Source organism: Saccopteryx leptura, chromosome 1, assembly GCF_036850995.1.
Source record: "Saccopteryx leptura isolate mSacLep1 chromosome 1, mSacLep1_pri_phased_curated, whole genome shotgun sequence".
In the NCBI taxonomy this organism is placed as follows: domain Eukaryota; kingdom Metazoa; phylum Chordata; class Mammalia; order Chiroptera; family Emballonuridae; genus Saccopteryx; species Saccopteryx leptura.
The window spans coordinates 336,185,655-336,204,897 of NC_089503.1; the positions used below are offsets into that span (position 1 = coordinate 336,185,655).

General features: G+C 45.5%; 1 protein-coding gene across 1 annotated transcript in view; it reads left to right on the top strand.

The window, feature by feature from the left end:
* Positions 1-19,243, top strand: part of GABRR1 (gamma-aminobutyric acid type A receptor subunit rho1) — a 36,008-nt gene that overhangs the window by 14,744 nt on the left and 2,021 nt on the right. The window contains exons 2-8 of the mRNA XM_066358890.1: positions 2,795-2,901; positions 4,406-4,473; positions 5,371-5,594; positions 9,153-9,235; positions 12,548-12,688; positions 17,178-17,330; positions 19,001-19,197. Of these exons, the coding sequence (XP_066214987.1) occupies positions 2,795-2,901; positions 4,406-4,473; positions 5,371-5,594; positions 9,153-9,235; positions 12,548-12,688; positions 17,178-17,330; positions 19,001-19,197 (973 nt within the window). The remainder of the gene's footprint in view (positions 1-2,794; positions 2,902-4,405; positions 4,474-5,370; positions 5,595-9,152; positions 9,236-12,547; positions 12,689-17,177; positions 17,331-19,000; positions 19,198-19,243) is intronic.

The following is a 19,243-nucleotide window of genomic DNA, read 5'->3' on the forward strand; positions in this document are numbered from 1 at the left end:
GGCTCCTTCCATTTGTGTCCTGCTTCAGAGTTTGAAAAATCCTTCTAGGCAACCCTTGTCCAGTCACGGAGCTTTATCTTGTGTCAGCTGAGGTGACCGAGGCTCAAGTCATAGGGAAACGGTTTCCTGCAGGCACAGAGTGGGCAGTGCCAGGGTGACGTCACAGCCCTGTGTTTCTGCCTCCCAGTCACATTTTTGTGCCGCAATGATAAAGGCTGTCTTCAGGAAAGAAGATGGCAAAGGATTTGAATATAGACAGAGCTTGTTATAAGGGAGGCGCCTGTGTATTGAGGATAAAAGACATCAGGGGTTCTGAAGTGCTGTCTCCTGACCAGCAGCAGCTTCAGCGACATCTGGGAACTCATTAGAGAGACATATTCTTGGTCTTTAGCCCAGACCTACTGAAGCAGAACTTCTGGGAAAAGGGAGGTTCAGGCATGTAGGTGTGAACAAGCGCTCCAGCAGGGTGCTGACGCAGCCACACTTTGGACACCACTGCGTGCAGTGGAACAGAAAGGTGTGTGGGGTGGAACCCTGGAGGAAACACGCGGCTGGGGAGCTAAGAAGGTAGCTGTTTGTGTGGATTTTACAGATGGTGCTAATGGGTAAATAAAGACTGTTCAAGGCTATTGCAGTATCATTTGTAATAGCAAAAGACTGGAAGCCACTCAAATTTCCACCAGTAGTGGACCGATCACGTGAATTATGGTGCATTCATGTAATGGAACGCTATGCAGTATTAAAAAGAATAAGGCACTTGGGGTACATAGACATGGAAAACTCAAGGTAAAATTAAATAAAGAAAAAAGTAGAAGAGTTTGTATAATTGTTAACTTTATGGATAAAAATAGGAAACCATTTGCAACAACATTGATGACAAATACTGTATGATCTCACTTATATGTAGAATTAAAAAAAATAGAAAACAAACTCAGATACAGAGAACAGATTGGTGGTTGCCAGAGCTGGATGAGGGGATGGGTGAAGGGAGTCAAAGGTGCAGACTCTCAGTTGTAAGATAGATAAGTCCTGGAAATGTAATGTATAGCATGGTGATTATAGCCAACAATACTGTACTGTATATATTTGGAGATTAGCATGCTAAGTGGAATAAGCCAGTCAGAGAAAGACAAGTACCATATGATTTCACTTATATGTGAAATCTAATGGCCAAAATAAACTAACAAACAAAATAGAAACAAACCCATAGATACAGAGGACAGACTGACAGTGGTCAAAGGGAAGGGGCTTTGGAGGGCTGGGTGAAAGAGGCGAAGAGATTAAGCAAAGAAGAAACAGCTCATAGACACAGACAACAGTGTGGCGATTACTAAAGGGAAAGGGGGTGGGGGCAGTAGAAGAGGGTGAAGGAGGGATAAATGGTGATGGAAGGAGATATGACTTGGTGGTGAATGCACAGGGCAGTATATTATGTATTATGATGTACTATGGAATGGTACACCTGAAATCTTTGTAATGCTATTAGCTAATGTCACCCCAATAGATTCAATTAAAAAATATTGTATATGTTTTGAAGTTGCTAAGAGAACCGGTCTTAAGAGTTCTCATCACAAGCAAAAAAATTGTAGCTATGTGAGGTGATGGATGCTAACTAAACTTATTGTGTTAATAATATTGCAATATATACATACATCAAATCATGTTGTACATCTAAAACTAACACAATGTTATGTGTCAATTATCTCTTAATAAAACTGGAAGTAATAGAATAAAGAATATATATTTATATTTACTCGTATTTACGAGAAACTCTGGACAGATTACACCAGAAACCAATAAGAGAAGTGCCTGTGGACGAGGGGTTGGGGAGGATGGAGGCCGAGGTTAACTTTTTACTGCATTTCATGTTTTAGAAATCATCAAACTTTGCAAATGTATAAACTATTTAGAATAAAATGATCCTAGATGCAAGTCAGAAGCAGAAGCAGAAGAAGTTGCCTCTCAGGGAGCCAGGATGATTAACCTTTGACCCAAGGGCAAGTTCATCCTCCTCCCACAGATGGGCCAACAGAGGTCAAGGGTGCCAGGCTCAGCCCACACTCACTGCCCTTCCCCTGCAGCTCAAACTTTCTTTAAGCTGGAAATGGGGAGGCAGTCAGACAGACTCCCGCATGCGCCCAACCGGGATCCACCTGGCACGCCCACCAGGGGGCGATGCTCTGCCCATCTGGGGCGTTGCTCTGTTGCAACCAGAGCCACTCTAGCGCCTGGGGCAGAGGCCATGGAGTCATCCCCAGCGCCCGGGCCATCTTTTGCTCCAATGGAGCCTCGGCTGCGAGAGGGGAAGAGAGAGACAGAGGGAGGAGAGGGGGAGGGGTGGAGAAGCAGATGGGCGCCTCTCCTGTGTGCCCTGGCCGAGAATCGAACCCGGGACTTCTGCACGCCAGGCCGATACTCTACCACTGAGCCAACCGGCCAGGGCCTCAAACTTTCTTAAAATGACCCAGGAGCTTTGGGGTCATTTGGACTTATTAGTGAAGCTGAGACCAACAGTTCTAATTCTTGGTTACATATTAAAATAATCTAGAAAGCTTTTAAAAATAGCAATATCAGGCCCCATATCCAGGCCACCCAATTAGAACGTCTGAGGTGAGGCTTAGACACTGCTGTTTTAGAGTTCCTCCTCATGGGCACTGTCCTCAACCTTCTGGGTCAGTTCATTTATCCAGAGAGTTGGAGAAAGGAAGAGAGACTATCCAGTAGCTTAGAAGAAGAATGACCATATCTGGCTTAATTAGACTCTGTGATCAACCTGTTTTTCTCCCCTTGGCAGCCCGGTTCTGAAACGGAGCCCTGACATCACCAAATCGCCACTGACAAAGTCTGAGCAGCTTCTGCGGATAGACGACCATGATTTCAGCATGAGGCCTGGCTTCGGAGGTAGGAGATGTGCGCTCTTGGGGATCATCTTCTTTCTTTGGGTCCATCTTTGGGCAAAAATGAAGCCAAAGGACCACCCAGGTTTGACCTCCTTTTATTAGATCTGCCTCGATTGTGCTTGATGGACAAGGCACTGAGCTCACAGTGGCTTCTGAACATCTGCCCTGCCCTGCTCTGCCCGGCCCTGCTCTGCCCGGCCCCACCCAGGCTCTGCTGAACACACTCTCAGGAGGTGTCTGGTGGTCGACGGCCAGGCTGAGCTCTCCTCAAGCCGCTGCTTCTGGCAGGGATGGCTCAGGATTGGTGAAGCCAACAGCTGGCTGTGGGAAGGGCAAGGGAAGAACAGGACAGCTGCAGCCCAAAGCTGCCTCCTGAGAATGCTCTGAATAACAACCTTGGACTAAATTTGTTCTCGTCTGGGAGCTGGCAGACGGAACCCTGGGTACATAACTAAGGGCAGAGTATGGATTGCTGGGTTTAATTAAATGAAAATAGCTTGAGAAAATAATCATTTAGCACAGAGGGATGCCAAAGCCCTTTGAAGCTTAGCCTGCAGCTGCTGGATTTCAGCCTTCTTAATGTCAGATAAGGTTTCTGTCCTTATGGGTCTTTTTTTCCCCCCTGGAAAAAAGTATTTATTTTAGAAATCATTCTCATGCTTCTTATTTTTTTCCAGTCACCTTCACCCCAAAATAAACAGGTTCTAGAAGGGAATTCTATCCAATCTTTAATCTGCTGCTGTTGGATTCAAACCCACCTTTTCACGTGGATGATTCAAGATTCAAGGCTGCTCCCTGCCTGCCCGTGTGCCTGAAAGCAGGGAGGAAAAGGGGCAGCAACCCACTTCCTTTAGAATGTTTTGTTTACCCTTTATGAATATTAAGTTTTCATGGCCTAGAAATGCTAGGCCAAAGCAAAACAAAACTAACAGATTCAAGACCACCCTGGCATATCATGTCCTCCCATGGAGGCTACTCCATCGCATGGCAAAGACGCAGAGCTGTAGGCCTGGAAACTCATCTGAGTTAAGACTGTGGTTCTGAAGCAATGCCCCTTTCATGGCCAGACAGAGGCAGTGGCTTCCAGGATGAAAGAGGCTACAAAATCAGGAGGAAAAGATAAGAAATAAAGTGGATGACTTCGTGCTAAGGACTAACTTCTTAGGTCAGATTTGGTTCTGATCAGCTTTGACCTCAGTTTTCATTGTACCTTTAGATGAGCATATGTAACCAACCAGAAATGTTATAGATTAACCTCATTGTTTCAGAATCACCTGGATGATTAATATATATATATTCCCACCTTTGTTGGAATATTCCAGGGAGCCAGCCCATGATTCCATCTTTTTATCTCTGGTTTTACTTCAGCATGGCTTGTGGGAACACCAGACTGTCAAATCTGACATGAAATGAATGTTCCAGAAGAAATGCTCCTTGTGCCTATATTCTCCATAATAGAAGTTTAAGTTAAAAGTATAAATGCTGTTGCCATGCCCTGTCCACAGGCCCAGCCATTCCTGTTGGCGTGGATGTGCAGGTGGAAAGCTTGGACAGCATCTCAGAAGTCGATATGGTAAGCGCTTCTTTTTCGGGCCCAGGGGACCCGCACAGGGGCTGTGCTGGGCCAGAGCTCTGCACACCCGAACTCACTGCGTCTCACAGCTGCCGAGGCGGTGGACATTCCCACACTCATGTTACAGCCAACTGACTGGTATGAAACAGACCAGATGACAAAGCTGCTCTTCCTCCTCCAGGGCCCTGGCATTAGGATGTGTTCTCTGGGCAAAGGCTCACCCACTGCAGAGTCCAAGTTTGCAGCTGCCAGGGGGCTGGCACATCCTGCTACTGCGGGTTCTGCCTGGCTGCAGAAATGCAGAAGCAGCAACTCTCCCCCCGCCTTTTAATGAGTTTAGATTAAAATGGAACATCTAGAACTCCTTGAACTCCAGGACTTTTGAGGACCCTGTCTTAGTTTGGATGCCCCAAGAAGCAAACCTGAGATAGCATTTTAGCACAGATACTTTATTTGGAAGGTGATTCCAGGAAAACGCGAGATGAAGGTGGGAAGGTGAGACAGGGAAGGGAAGGGAGCGAAAGGGCAGTGCCATCGAATTGGTTACTTTCAGGGTATGAAACGCTGTCCCCCCTGGGTACTATGTCGGGGACTCTGGGAGTCAGCACAGAACACACTTCAGGGTTATCCCTGTTGAGAGTGGGGGGAGCTAGGACACTTATCCATCCCCCGCACCCCGAACCCCACTGTCTGGTTGAGGGCTGCCTGCAGAGGCGTCCCTCTCTGGCTGCCCCGTGTGTGGGCCCGGGCGTCCTCAGGCACAGGGTCCCAGTGCTGGGAGCTCGGTTTCCTTCCCAGCCCGGTGATGGCTCCGCAGGATAGAGAACGTCTTGCTGACACCCGGGGGGGGGGGGGGTTTCGGTGAGTGGTGCTCCCCTCTCTGCTCTGTGCCCCCAGGACTTCACCATGACCCTCTACCTGAGGCACTACTGGAAGGACGAGAGGCTGTCCTTCCCGAGCACCAACAACCTCAGCATGACGTTTGACGGCCGGCTGGTGAAGAAGATCTGGGTCCCCGACATGTTTTTTGTGCACTCCAAGCGCTCCTTCATCCACGACACCACCACAGACAACGTCATGCTGCGGGTCCAGCCCGACGGGAAGGTGCTGTACAGCCTCAGGTACGACCCTCCGCTGTCCTCCCTCTGGGCCTTCTTACCCGCCGAGTTTTCTCTTTTTTTCATCTTTAACACCTGAAGTATACGTTAAAAGCAAATCATTTGTTTTAACTAAGAAAATCATGGATCCACAACAGCTGTTTTGCTCTTTGGCCTTGAATAGCTAGCTTCTCACTTCTCAGGAGCTACCAACTTTTCAACATCAAGGGATACTAACTTGTACACTTGAGTAAAGAATAACTCAGTCTTAAAAAAAAAAAAGAATTAGTCTTGAAAATACACTTGGGCAAATTTCTCAAGCTGCTAGTTATAATTAATGTCCTATCCTGTACATTACATTTCAATTGAAAAACTTTACTATAAAAAAAAGCTTTATTTCTCTGGTTAGAGTCAGAGATAATGTATTCTTTTCTAAGACTTCCCTCCTTTGACTTTCTGATTTCCATTTTTTTTTTACATGTAATGGCAATAGACATAACACACTTTTAGGTTTAATCTGCTAGCTTTAGATGATCACTTTCTTAAGTGACCATCTTAAGTCTAGACAATCAACAAACCATAAATCAAGCCCCAATTTATAGCATGTGGCTGTCTCTGTAGTATCGATATACCCATCACGGCTGACCTGAAGCTACAGACGGGTGCCACTGGATGCAGAGTTGGGAAGAAATGGATGGTAGCACATCTGCAGATACTATTTCCACCATATAGATGTAGCAGATGGAGGTAACTTCAGGAGTATCGATAATAGTAAAATGTAGTAAAATAATTAAGGAGTGATGATTTTTGAATGTTTAGTACTTCTATTTTGAATATAACTTATTTAATGTTTAATTTATATAATTTAATTTTAGTAATGGCTATGTTTCACAACCAGCTTGCAGACCTCCTGAAAAATCTAGCCATCAACTCTCATAAGCGGGTAGGCGTCTAAGTCGGTACACTGGTGGATGCGACCACAGAGGCAGAGCAGAGGAAACGAGCGTGGAAAACTAAACTTGCCAGTGAGCCTCCTTGTGCCCCAAACAGATGATTGGATTTTTTGTTTCAAATACAATGATGGGCTTGTTTGATTCAAAAAGAAAAAAAAAAAGGGAGGCTTAAGTTACTGAGGACTACCACTTTGAGATTTATTTTGAGGAAAACAGAGTAGTAGCTTGGTATTATCAGTCTGTCAGCAACAGGTTAACTCCTAAAATACATACTAATATACCATCCTCCCACCTCATCCATTCATTGATTATTTAAGAGAATAAATTTTTATTAAAAGGTTCTGGGTGCCAGGGTGGCATCCAGAGTTGTTAAATGAAGGCCTTACTAAATCTTGTCTAAAGCTCTGAAGACATAAAATGAACTGATGTGTTATTGCCCTTAACATGAGTTCAGGCTAGTGGGGGTGACAGCTAGACATGGCACCAAATGATTGGAATGCAAGTAGAGGTATGGGTCTTGTGCAGCAGGTGGAGGAGCAGAGAGAGATAGGTAACAGGATAGTGATCGAAGTTTCCTAGGCACCAAGATACCATAATAAGTGAATCCACAAATGAGATGCTCTGATTTTTCTTGGGAGAGAGCTGTGGGGTTGCCATGAGTGGGCCTGCACTGGGACTACTCAGAGAGCTTGGAACATATGTGCCTACAATTAGGACACAGTGTAGCTAGTGGATAAGAAAAGAGCTATCTGACCACTCCTGGAGAGAGCCAGGAGGAGTTTTTGCCGTGGTGGGATCAGTCTGCACGCCGACTGATGCTGGGCATAGTTAAGATAAATGGAATGGGATGTGGCTGGGGGAACCAAGAGCTGGGTGGGGAGAAGCTGCTGGAGAATGCAGGTGCTCAGCAGGGGGAATGGAGAATCCAGGAAGGAAAGTGTCAGCTTCAACCATATAGCACACCTAGAGACTGTGAGGCCACCTAGCCACAGAACAGTGCTGCTGCCGCGTCCTTCTCCGCTCACTCCCACCCACCAAGGAGGTGATCAGAGAAGGGCAGAAACTGACCACTCAAGTGCCAGCTTTGTACTTCAGCTGGGGGGAGGAGCAGAAGTCTTAATTTGAATGAAGTTTGAAGTGTTGGTTAAAACCTTGGACCAAAATTATTTTAATTTCTGAATTGAGATGTGTTTTGTTACATCTGAGAGTTTTGACACTGTTACATGAGAATAAGCAGAAAAATCACAGGACCTGCCAGGTTTCCATCGAAGACAAGGGAAGACCCTCCAAAAAATGAATTTAAAGGGACTTAGGGAAACAAAAACAGATATGGGTTAGATTATCCCCCAGACTGTGCGTGTTCAGTGTGTGGGTTACAAGTGGAAAAGCATCAGGTCAGGGTGCACAGAACCAGTCTGATAACCTCTGACCACGAACACAACCTGTTCATTAGAATTTCCAGGGGAGATGGGACTGCCCTGGGGCTAGCAGAACAGTTCCTCCCAGAACACAAACATTCCACACCAATGAAGTGGGAGAAATGGGACAAATATTTGGGTAACTCAATTTCAAGAAAGCTCTTTTCCTTGAAATTTCTATTTAAATTAGAAGTGCTTTTTTTAAAAAAAAAATTATAAGCCATAAAGTAACTATATAATTCCACTTCTACGTAACCAATTTCCTATGGTTGAAGAAAAAAATAGTATGTTCAAAACCAGCCATGCTAGTCATGTCCTTCTCTAAAGGTTCCCCACCGGATGGGAGAGTTTTCTTCTATGATTGAGGATCTGCATTTGTTTATTCTTTGATTCAGAAGCCTATTTTTTCATGTAAATTTTGGAACAAATTACATTAGATGCTTGCATGATGGTTCAATAAGATCTTTTAGTGTTTTCCATTACTATGGTCATCATGAAATTATGCACTAAAACCACTTATGTCCACTAGTAGATATTATTATCCATGTAAAAATATCAACACTATAAAAATGCTATATCTGGCAACTGGCATTAAGTGCTTCATTAATATTATTTATGAACCATACACAAATAGTGAATATCAATGTAATCAATAAAAGAACAGAAGAATTTGTATTTATCTTAAACAGGGGAATAATACAGGCATACCTCGGACATACTGCATGTTCGGTCCAGACTACCACAATAAAGTGAGTAGTAATGTTTTTGCTTATGGAAGGCCTTGCCTTCAATTTATAAAAAACAAACAAACACATCTGTGAAGCACAACACAGTGAAGCACAATACAATGAGGTGTTCCTGTATGTGTATGGTCTTACGGTTTCTTTTAAGAAACAATATCCTGTAAGTTTTTATTTCACATTGTTATATTGATTGAGACCATTGCTTCTTGAAAATGCTTGAAGGTGATAGGAGTTAGCAGAAGCATTCTGTTTGCCTAGCACAAACCCTGGGGTTAAACTGAAATACTTAGGAACACTCCAAGGAGAGAGTCACCCATAAAGTACTCATCTGAATCCTGATACGTTGCTTACGAATTAGAAGGAAACAGTTATATTGGATGGAAGCAGAAGCCTTTTCTGTTTGTTTTATCATTTTGCACATGTATTTTGCATCCTCTGAACACCCGGAATTTGTCTTCCCGTTTCTAGGGTTACAGTGACTGCAATGTGTAACATGGACTTTAGCCGATTTCCCCTGGATACACAAACATGCTCGCTTGAAATTGAAAGCTGTGAGTAGACTTGTGCTAGACATTGGCACGCAGCTCCTAAGTAATTCTGAATACCTCTACCTTTCAGCAGCGGGAGCAGTGTGTGTTCCCCATTCATCACTATGTTTATTAAAAAAATTTTTTGTTTACTGATTTTAGCAAGAGGAGACAGAGAGAGAGAGAGAGAGAGAGAGGGAATTCATTCTGTTCCTGTATGCGCCCTGACCTGGGGATCGAATTGGCAACCTCTGTGCTTCAGGATGATACTCTAACCAGGGGTAGTCAACCTTTTTATACCTACCGCCCACTTTTGTATCTCTGTTAGTAGTAAAATTTTCTAACCACCCACTGGTTCCACAGTTATGGTGATTTATAAAGTAGGGAAGTAACTTTACTTTATAAAATTTATAAAGCAGAGTTACAACAAGTCAAAGCATATAATAATAATTACTTACCAAGTACTTTATGTTGGATTTTTGCTAAGTTTGGCAGAATAAATCTTTATAAAACAACTTACTATAGTTAAATCTATCTTTTTATTTATACTTTGGTTGCTCTGCTACCGCCCACCATGAAAGCTGGAACGCCCACTAGTGGGCGGTAAAGACCAGGTTGACCAGCACTGCATGCAACCAATTAAGCTATCCTGCCAGGGCTCATCACTATGCTTTTAAAGTGATTTTTAAGATTGAAGCTAAGTCTAGGGTAATTTTTTAATATCAGGAACAAATTTGGGACTAAAACCTTCTGTTCCCATAACTGATCCTCTTAATGCCTATGGCAAGGGTTTCCAACCTTGTTCTGTGAAAACGAGAGTTTTTGCCGAGTTTCCCAGTGTCGCTGCTGAGGGAGGGATGTAGAGGGCTCAGCAAATTCAGGTCTCTGGCCAAGTCCCTGGCTCAACACTCCTGCACACGCTCCATCCAGACAGCTCTTTTTAAAATCTGTTTTATTGCTCTTCTGAATAAGACTGTTGGAGAAAGGACTTCCTGGCAACAACAAGTTTAGCCACAGTTGCCTGAGGGAAGGACCACTGTGAGCCCAGGTGGTGCGAGAGTCTCCTGCACAACTGAGAAACTGCGGGGAACTTGCCCACATGGATGTCCTAGAGAGGTGAAACAGCAGCCCCGGGAAGAGCAAGGCGGAGGGGGCCTTGAGGACCAGCCGCTCACATCTCTAGCTCTCTCTGCACCTGCTCCATTCGCCTATTTCTGCCCCAGTGCTTCCCCTGATGGGCATGGTCTGAATTTCATAACTCCAGCTCACACACGCCTTCTGAACCAGCACACAACCACTGGCACCTCCCAGCCCTGTCAAAGTCCTCATGAGGAACCGCCTTGCCCCAGGGCACCCTGTAAGCCTGCCTGGGCTTGTGGGGGTACCTCAGGTGTCCTCTGGCTCCAATCCTCTAGCCAAGGAGTGCAAGGATGTTGACCCCCCACACAGCAGGGTCTGAATGAACAGCTCTGCAGGGCACTGAATGTGGGGAAAGGGTATAATAAAACCCAGGACCAGGCCCTGGCCGGTTGGCTCAGCGGTAGAGCGTCGGCCTGGCGTGCGGGGAACCCGGGTTCAATTCCCGGCCAAGGCACATAGGAGAGGCGCCCATTTGCTTCTCCAACCCCCCCCCCCCTTCTTCCTCTCTGTCTCTCTCTTCCCCTCCTGCAGCCAAGGTTCCATTGGAGCAAAGATGGCCTGGGCGCTGGGGATGGCTCCTTGGCCTCTGCCCCAGGTGCTAGAGTGGCTCTGGTCATGGCAGAGCGATGCCCCGGAGGGGCAGAGCATTGCCCCCTGGTGGGCAGAGCGTTGCCCCTGGTGGGCGTGCCGGGTGGATCCCGGCCGGGCCCATGCGGGAGTCTGTCTGACTGTCTCTCCCCGTTTCCAGCTTCAGAAAAATACAAAAAAAACACACACACACACAAAAACCCAGGACCAAAGGAGTGACAACTGAGTACAGAGTGGCTTTATACCTGTTTTGTCATTGAATCCTTGCAGGGGCCCTGGGAGAGAGTTAGTGTTCTCTCCTAATACCAAGGAGGGATGTAGCTTGCTTCAGGACACAATGCTAAGAAGGATTAAGCTCGCTGGCTCCAGAAGCTGTTTTTTCCCAGTAAACCCAGGCATCTCCATCTGGGATACAGCTTCTTCCACGTTGTATCAGTCAGGGTTCCACTAGAAAAGCAGAACCATTGCAGATACAGTCAGAAATTTCATGCAAGAAATTGGTTTACGCAAGCCCTGGCTGTTAAGGCAAGTCCGACATTCCACCTGTCAGGACGGCAGGCTGGGAGGTCCCGGCAAGATCTGACCCTGCTGTTCATAGGTGGCATTTCTTTTTCCTGGGGGAACCTCAGGCCTGCTCTTAGGGCCTCTGTATGGATTGCATCAGGCCCACCCAGATTCTCTGGGGTTATCTCCTTTACCTAAAGTGAACTGGTTGTGAATGTCACCTCTACAAAACATCTTCACAGCAACAGATTAGTGCTGATTGGATAACTGGAATAACTGAGTACTATAGTCTAGCTCAAGTGGACACACAAAACCGACCATCACACAAGTGGAGGGTTACAATAGTAAAAGAGAAGAATAAAATAGAGCACCAGGATCCTCAGAAAGAGCTGTTTACACATGAGCAGACTGGACTGGCATCTTTGTCTCATCTCCATTCTACCCAGGCTGCCGTAGGTGTGTTCAGTGGAGTAAGCAGTGTGCTCACTCAGAGCAGCAGGGGGGAGGGAGAGCAGTGCCAGAGGCAGTGGTCCTTCCTCCTGGGGGAATCTCCATCCCAGGGGCAGGAACAAATGGAGGTCTACAGAAAAGGGGTGTGAACAGCTCCCGTCTCTTTGGGGGTCCTTTCTTCCTAGAATGCAACCTTTCTTATCTGGGAACGGTCAAGTTATTTGCCACCAGTGATGCATCACTACACAGCAAAAAGAAAGGAAACGGCTAAATTACCCCGATTTAGAAGACTAAAAACCATATGCAATTTTGCCATTAATAACCACTTGTGATTTTAAAAAACAGCAATTTCACTTGTTTTAACCATGTAAATGGTAGGCTGAATCGTGGGGTGAGCCCTTTTGCAAGAATTATCAGCATTCGGGCACAAGAGAGCTTTGCTCTGGTGACTTCTGGAAGACTGAGGGGAATCAGATTTGTCTTTTTGGATTTTGTTTTTCTTCGTTTATACTGTGGTTTGTTTGCTCAAATGATCATATTACAGCCCTAATCGTTTGTGTGGGAGGTTGGGGTGAGGGGAGCAGCTTCCACGGAGCTGCATAGACAGGCTTGTCTCCCCTCCACATGTGCCTGACGCTGTCCCCATCCCTTCAGATGCCTATACAGAAGATGACCTGATGCTGTACTGGAAAAAAGGCAATGACTCCTTAAAGACAGACGAACGGATCTCGCTCTCCCAGTTCCTCATTCAAGAATTCCACACCACGACTAAGCTGGCCTTCTACAGCAGCACAGGTGCGCGTGGGGTGGACTGAGGGTCAGCGAGCCCAGCCGGGTTGGGATGGGTCGTCCTCTACTTAAGAAAGGTGTGAATTGGTTTTCAAGTGAGCAGAGCCTGTGCCACTTGAATTAGACCCCAAAGATGGGAATCCTCAGTCAGGTCTAGAAGGTGGTGAGCACTGGGTAGAGGTGATTTTTTGACACCACCAGAGCATCAGATGTGAAAACCTAGAAAATATCAGTAAGGACCGAAACATAAGTCACATGAGGAATTTTATCTGAGACAATCATATTGCCAGTTTAGCACTGGGTATCTCACCCCAGAAATGATGACCAGACCCCAACCCCCGCCCCCTGCAGGCAAGAAATTGTTCAATTTTTGGGTCTGTCATTTTTCATTCACATTCTCTCTGCTTCAGTCAGGCCCTCTGGGGGTGCTCCAGTCTTCTTTTTTTTCTTTTTTTATAAAATCCAATTTAATGAGGTGATATTGATCAATAAGAGTTCATAGATCTTACCTGACTAGGTGGTGGCGCAGTGGATAGAGCGTCGAACTGGGACGCAGAGGACCCAGGTTTGAAACCCCAAGGTCGTCAGCTTGAGCAAGGCTCACCAGCTTGAGCCCAAGGTCGCTGGCTTGAGCAAAGGGTCACTAGGTCTGCTGTAGCCCCCTGGTCTAGGAACATATGAGAAAGCAATCAAAGAGCAACTAAGGTGCTACAATGAAGAATTGATGCTTCTGATCTCTCTCCCTTCCTGTCTGTCCCTATCTGTTCCTCTCTCTGTCTCTGTTGCAAAAAAAAAAAAAAAAAAAAAAAAAAGAGTACTTAGGTCTCAGGTAAACAGTTGGATTTTGTTTTCCTTCATTTATAATCTGGTTTGTTTGCTCAAATGATCATATTACAATTCTTATAGTTCATGTGGGAGATTGGGGTGAGGGGAGCAGCTTCCACAGAGCTGCACAGACAGGCTTGTCTTCCCTCCACACGTGCATTTGAACTATTGATTATGCTGTATACCCATCACCCAAAGTGAAATCATTTTCCATCACCTTATATTTGTCCCTCTTTACTTCCTTCCCCCCTCCCGCATTCCCCTTTCCCTGGTAACCACTTCACTTTTATCTATCTCCATGAGTCTCGGTTTTATATCCCACCTATGTGTAAAGCCAAATATTCTTAGCTCTTTCTGATTTACTTATTTTGCTCAGTATTATGTTCTCAAGGTTCATCCATGTTGTTGTAAATGGCAATATGTCATCATTTCTTATGGCTGAGTAGTATTCCCCTGTGTATATGTACCACATCTTCTTTATCCAATCCTCTATTGAGGGACACTTTGGTTTGTTTCCGTGTGTTGGCCACTCTGAATAATGCTGCAATGAACATGGGGGTGCATGTGTTTACATGCCAATGTTTTCGAGGTTTTGGGGTAGATACCCAGTAGAGGGATTGCTGGGTCATATGGTAGTTCTATTGTTAATTTTTTGAGGAACAACCATACTTTCTTCCATATGGTTGTACTAATTTACATTCCCACCAGCAATGAATGAGAGTTCCTTTTCCCCACAGCCTCTCCAACACTTGTTATTACCAGTCTTGTTGATAATAGCTAAATTAACACATTTTAGGTAGTATCTCATTGTAGTTTTGATTTGCATTTCTCAAATAGCTGGTGAAGATGAACATCTTTTTATACATCTGTTCGCCTTTGTATGTCTTCTTGGGCAAAGTGTCTGTTCAGGTCCTCTCCCATTTTTTTTTCCTTCTTCTCTGTATTTCTCTGAAGTTGGAAACAGGGAGGCAGTCAGACAGACTCCCGCATGCACCCGACCGGGACCCACCCGGCATGCCCACCAGAGGGCGATGCTCTGTCCATCTGGGGCATCGCTCTGCTGCAACCAGAGCCATTCTAGCACCTGAGGCAGAGGCCATAGAACTATCCTCAGCGCCTGGGCCAACTTTGCTCCAATGGAGCCTGGCCAACGCTCTACCACTGAGCCAACTGGCCAGGGTCCCTCTCCCATTTTTTGATTGGATTGTTCGCTTGTTTGTTGCTGAGCTTTGTGAGTTTTTTTTATATATTTGGATACTAACCCATTATTGGAGCTGTTATTTGCAAATATCATCTCCCATTTAGCTGGCTGCCTATTTCTTTTGTTGTCAGTTTCTTTTGCTGTGAAGAAACTTTTTAGTTTGATATAGTCCCATTCATTTAATCAGTCTTAAGCAATCCTCTCTTACTATACTGCTTGAACAGCTCCTCCTTACGACCACCTCGTGAGCCTCCGTGCAACAACTACTGGTCATTTTCCTGTGGGCAGCGTCACGTTTGGAACTAAGGTTCTGGACAGCCTTGTCGCCTCCTGTGCTCTGTGGTGTTCCTCTGGTATCTGAGGTTGACAGCTGAGGTTCCCTCTCTCCAACCCTTGTCTATATTTTGAGTAATTACCTTTCAGAATGATTTTGCTCAAATCTTTATACAGTTTCTATTACTAAGACATTGCATGATTGACTACAGAGGGAAGTACAACATTTTAAGTCTTTCTTATCTAGACATAAGACACTATTTTAAACATATGGCTATCTAGCACATCTTAGGTTCTGTATTTGTTACCCATGAATCTTGGTTCTTCGTGGGACCCCCACTCCTTTGACCTTCGGCATTCTGATATTTCCTCTTGTCTTAGTCTATTCAGGCTGCTATAACAAAATACCACAGGCTGGGTGGCCTCTAAACAACAAAAATTATTTCTCACAGCTCTGGAGCCTGGGAAGTGCAAGATCAAAGTGCTGGCAGATTCAGTGTCTAATGAGAGCCCACTTCCTAATTCATAAACAGCCACCTTCTTGTTGTGTGTCCTCACATGGTGGAAGGGGTGAGGGAGTGCTCTGTGGTCCCTTTTATAAGAACACTATTCTATTCATGAGGGCTTCACCTTCATGACCTAATCACCTCCCAAAGGTCCCACCTCCCCGTAACATTACATTGGTTTCTTTCTTTTAAAAAAAAAATTCTTTTCAGTGAGAGGAGGGGAGTCAGAGAGACAGATTCCTGCATGCGCTCAACTGGGATCCACCCAGCAAGCCCAGTAGGGGGCGATGCTCTACCCATCTGGGGCATTGCTCCGTTACAACAGGAGCCATTTTTAAGTGCCTGAGGTGGAGGCCATGGAGCCATCCTCAGCATCTGGAGCCAACTTGCTCCAATGGAGCTGTTGCTGCAGGAGGGGTAAAGAGAGAGAGAAAGAAAGAGAGAGAGAGAGAAGCGAGAGGGGGAGGAATGGAGAAGCAGATGGGTGCTTCTCCTGTGTGCCCTGACCGGGAATCAAAACTGGGACATCCACATGCCGGGCTGACGCTCTACCACTGAGCCAACTGGCCAGGTCTACATTGGTTTCAACATATGGATTTTGAAGGGGGTGGGGACACAAAACATTCTGTCTATAGCACCTCTACAATCACTTTCTGGAACTGTTATAAATATTGCATTATATTTGCTCAGGTGCCAAGTTTTCAAATTAATGTTGCCAAGTCCCCATTTTATTTTCAGTCTTCATTATCTCGAATTTCTCTTGCCTTTTCCTTTCATTGTTCTCCCTTCCTTTCAACTCCCCCATGCATGTTTTTTGCCTGTAAAGAACCCAAAAGCCAAACTGAAGCATAGTTGGACCTGTGATTGTTCACTCTGTTCCCTGAATGCAATATTGTGTTTAGCTTGGTATTTTAACTTAAAACACATTTTTTTTTCCATAAAGAAATCCAAAGGGGGTTGTTTAAATCTGTGCCTCTTGAACTTTAATGTACTTATGAATCATTGGAGGGGATTGTTAGAAGGAGATTCTGGTTCAGTAGATCTGGGGTGGGGACCAAGAGTCTACATCCCCTAGGTCAGGGGTCCCCAAACTTTTTACACAGGGGGCCAGTTCACTGTCCCTCAGACTGTTGGACGGCCGGACTATAAAAAAAACTATGAACAAATCCCTATGCACACTGCACATATCTTATTTTAAAGTAAAAAAACAAAACGGGAACAAATACAATATTTAAAATAAAGAAAAAGTAAATTTAAATCAACAAACTGACCAGTATTTCAATGGGAACTATGCTCCTCTCACTGACCACCAATGAAAGAGATGCCCCTTCCGGAAGTGCAGCAGGGGCCGGATAAACGGCCTCAGGGGGCCGCATGCGGCCCGCGGGCCGTAGTTTGGGGACCCCTGCCCTAGGTGATGGTGATGCTGCTGGATCCCGTCCCATAGTGTGAGTAACACGAGTCTTAAGTGACCCCTTCAAGGGGTTACCTTTATGTATAGAACAGGAGTCAAAGATTTCTTGAGATGGATTCATCCAGTGGGTGTGGGTTTTCTCCCCTCCACTTGGTAAAAGTATGGTAAGGTTCCACTGAAGTGTCAAGGCATTTATGATTCCCTGAGTAACCTTTGTTTTATGAAGTAGCTGAGTGGCTATGGTATGTGTTGTCTTTTCTTCCTTGTGTCCCCCAGGCTGGTACAACCGTCTGTACATTAACTTCACCTTGCGTCGCCACATCTTCTTCTTCTTGCTCCAAACTTACTTTCCGGCTACCCTGATGGTCATGCTGTCCTGGGTGTCCTTCTGGATCGACCGCAGAGCTGTGCCTGCCAGAGTCCCCTTAGGTAAAGACTATTTCAAGTGCACAGTCTAGGCATCTAAAAATACAAGCAATGCCTTCCAGATAAAGCCTTTCATTTCAAACTGGTCCTAAACCTCTGTTGGCATTATAACTTGGAAACACTTCAGGTTCTATAGTCACAGTTAAAATGTCATTTTAAAAAAATCTAGGTAGAAAAACTGTTTCCCGGTGTCCCTTCCCCCACCCCCGGTGCCAATGCAAACATCTTTAGCTTTGTTTTGGGGTGGATGACACTGGTCTGTGGGTGCTTCCTCTGCCCACCTGCATAAGGAAATCACATTCTGTAACAAGATTTCTCAAAAGTGGCACAAGGGATCTTTGTAACAGAATCTGCAATGGCATTTTTTTTTAAAAGAAGAATCTTACATATCATCTACATGTATCGAATCAGAATCCTGACAGAGGGCCAGGAACCTGCATTTTGCAGCAAGCAAGGGAAGAATTTATTGGTTGCGCAGGAATACACTCAGAAGGGACTGAGCAGACAAAGAAGAGGGGGTCTTGGAGACAGGTTCTGGGGGTTAGCCTAGGACGAGCTGTCACTGCCCATTGCTCTCCTGGGTGCGCATCTCTTGGGGTCCCTTAGGGCTTAGGAAAAAGAGAGAGAAAAGAAAAACATGCCTGGGAGGAAGAAGGGAAGGAGGAGGAGGAGGTGGAGGGGGAAGAATGCGCAGGCATGTTCCCAGAAGGGAAAGCACCAGGAACCTTCATTTTGAACAAGCTCTCCCATTCTCACATGTACTCCAGCCTGAGAACCCTGCTCTGTGAGCATGACATTGATAGCTGTTTGCCATCAACTCTCTTCCCCACTTCAACTTTTGCACCCACTCAGTCACACACTACCTTTGTTCAGACTGTTCAGGGGCTTCAAGGGAAGGTGTCCCACCAGATTTTAGTGAAACTGGATCAGAGCTGGCCTTTAAGATGACCCCAATCTCCTGTGATTTGGTGTTTGCCAAGTAAATGTCCTGAGCTTAATTTGAAATCCTGGGCAAATTTCCACTGACAGATGCTCTGTTCTTTAACAGTTGTTCTGTAGCTTAAACAGTTACTGTGATAAAAAAAAAATGTATACATTCTAATTTTAAATACCTGTCTCCTATAAATGAGGTTAACCACATTGTGCTTGACAAAATGTCACTGCTGAGAAGGCCGGCTGGCCCAGACCAGGGGTGGCCGTTGGAGGGGCCCTGAGAGTTGACGATACAGGCCTGGGACTGCAGGACTAGACAACAGCAACCAGGATGCAAATAGTAGAATAAACCTTGTGTACTTTTTCCCTTTTTTAGAGAAGTAGTTACAAGAAACAGATATACCTGCTCATGTATGCAACCTTTGTTTTAACAATTGAATGGAAATGTCTTGCTGCCAAAATGTCTGGGGCTCTCAGCAAAAGGAGGTGATACACAGGTGCTGTGATGAGTTTGCAGGTACACAAAGGGGGAAAGGATGATCTTGAGGGGTGGAGGAACAGGAGAGGCTTAGTAAACGCTAAATCCTGAAAGGTGAGTAGGTGCTTGCGAGACAGAGGGGCAGGGGTGGAGACATTCTAGGCCAAAGGAGCAGGAAGGACAAAGAACAGGAGCGTGAAGCCCTGCAGCGTGTTTGGTGAAAGACAAGCAGGTGCTTATTTCTCATTCTCTTTATTTGCAGGAATCACCACGGTGCTGACCATGTCCACCATCATCACCGGCGTGAACGCCTCCATGCCCCGCGTCTCCTACGTCAAGGCCGTGGACATCTACCTCTGGGTCAGCTTTGTGTTTGTGTTCCTCTCGGTGCTGGAGTACGCCGCGGTCAACTACCTGACCACCGTGCAGGAGCGGAAGGAGCGGAAGCTGCGGGAGAAGGTGACTTTGCTGTGAGCTCAAGTGTCCACCCAGGGATGCAGCCTGG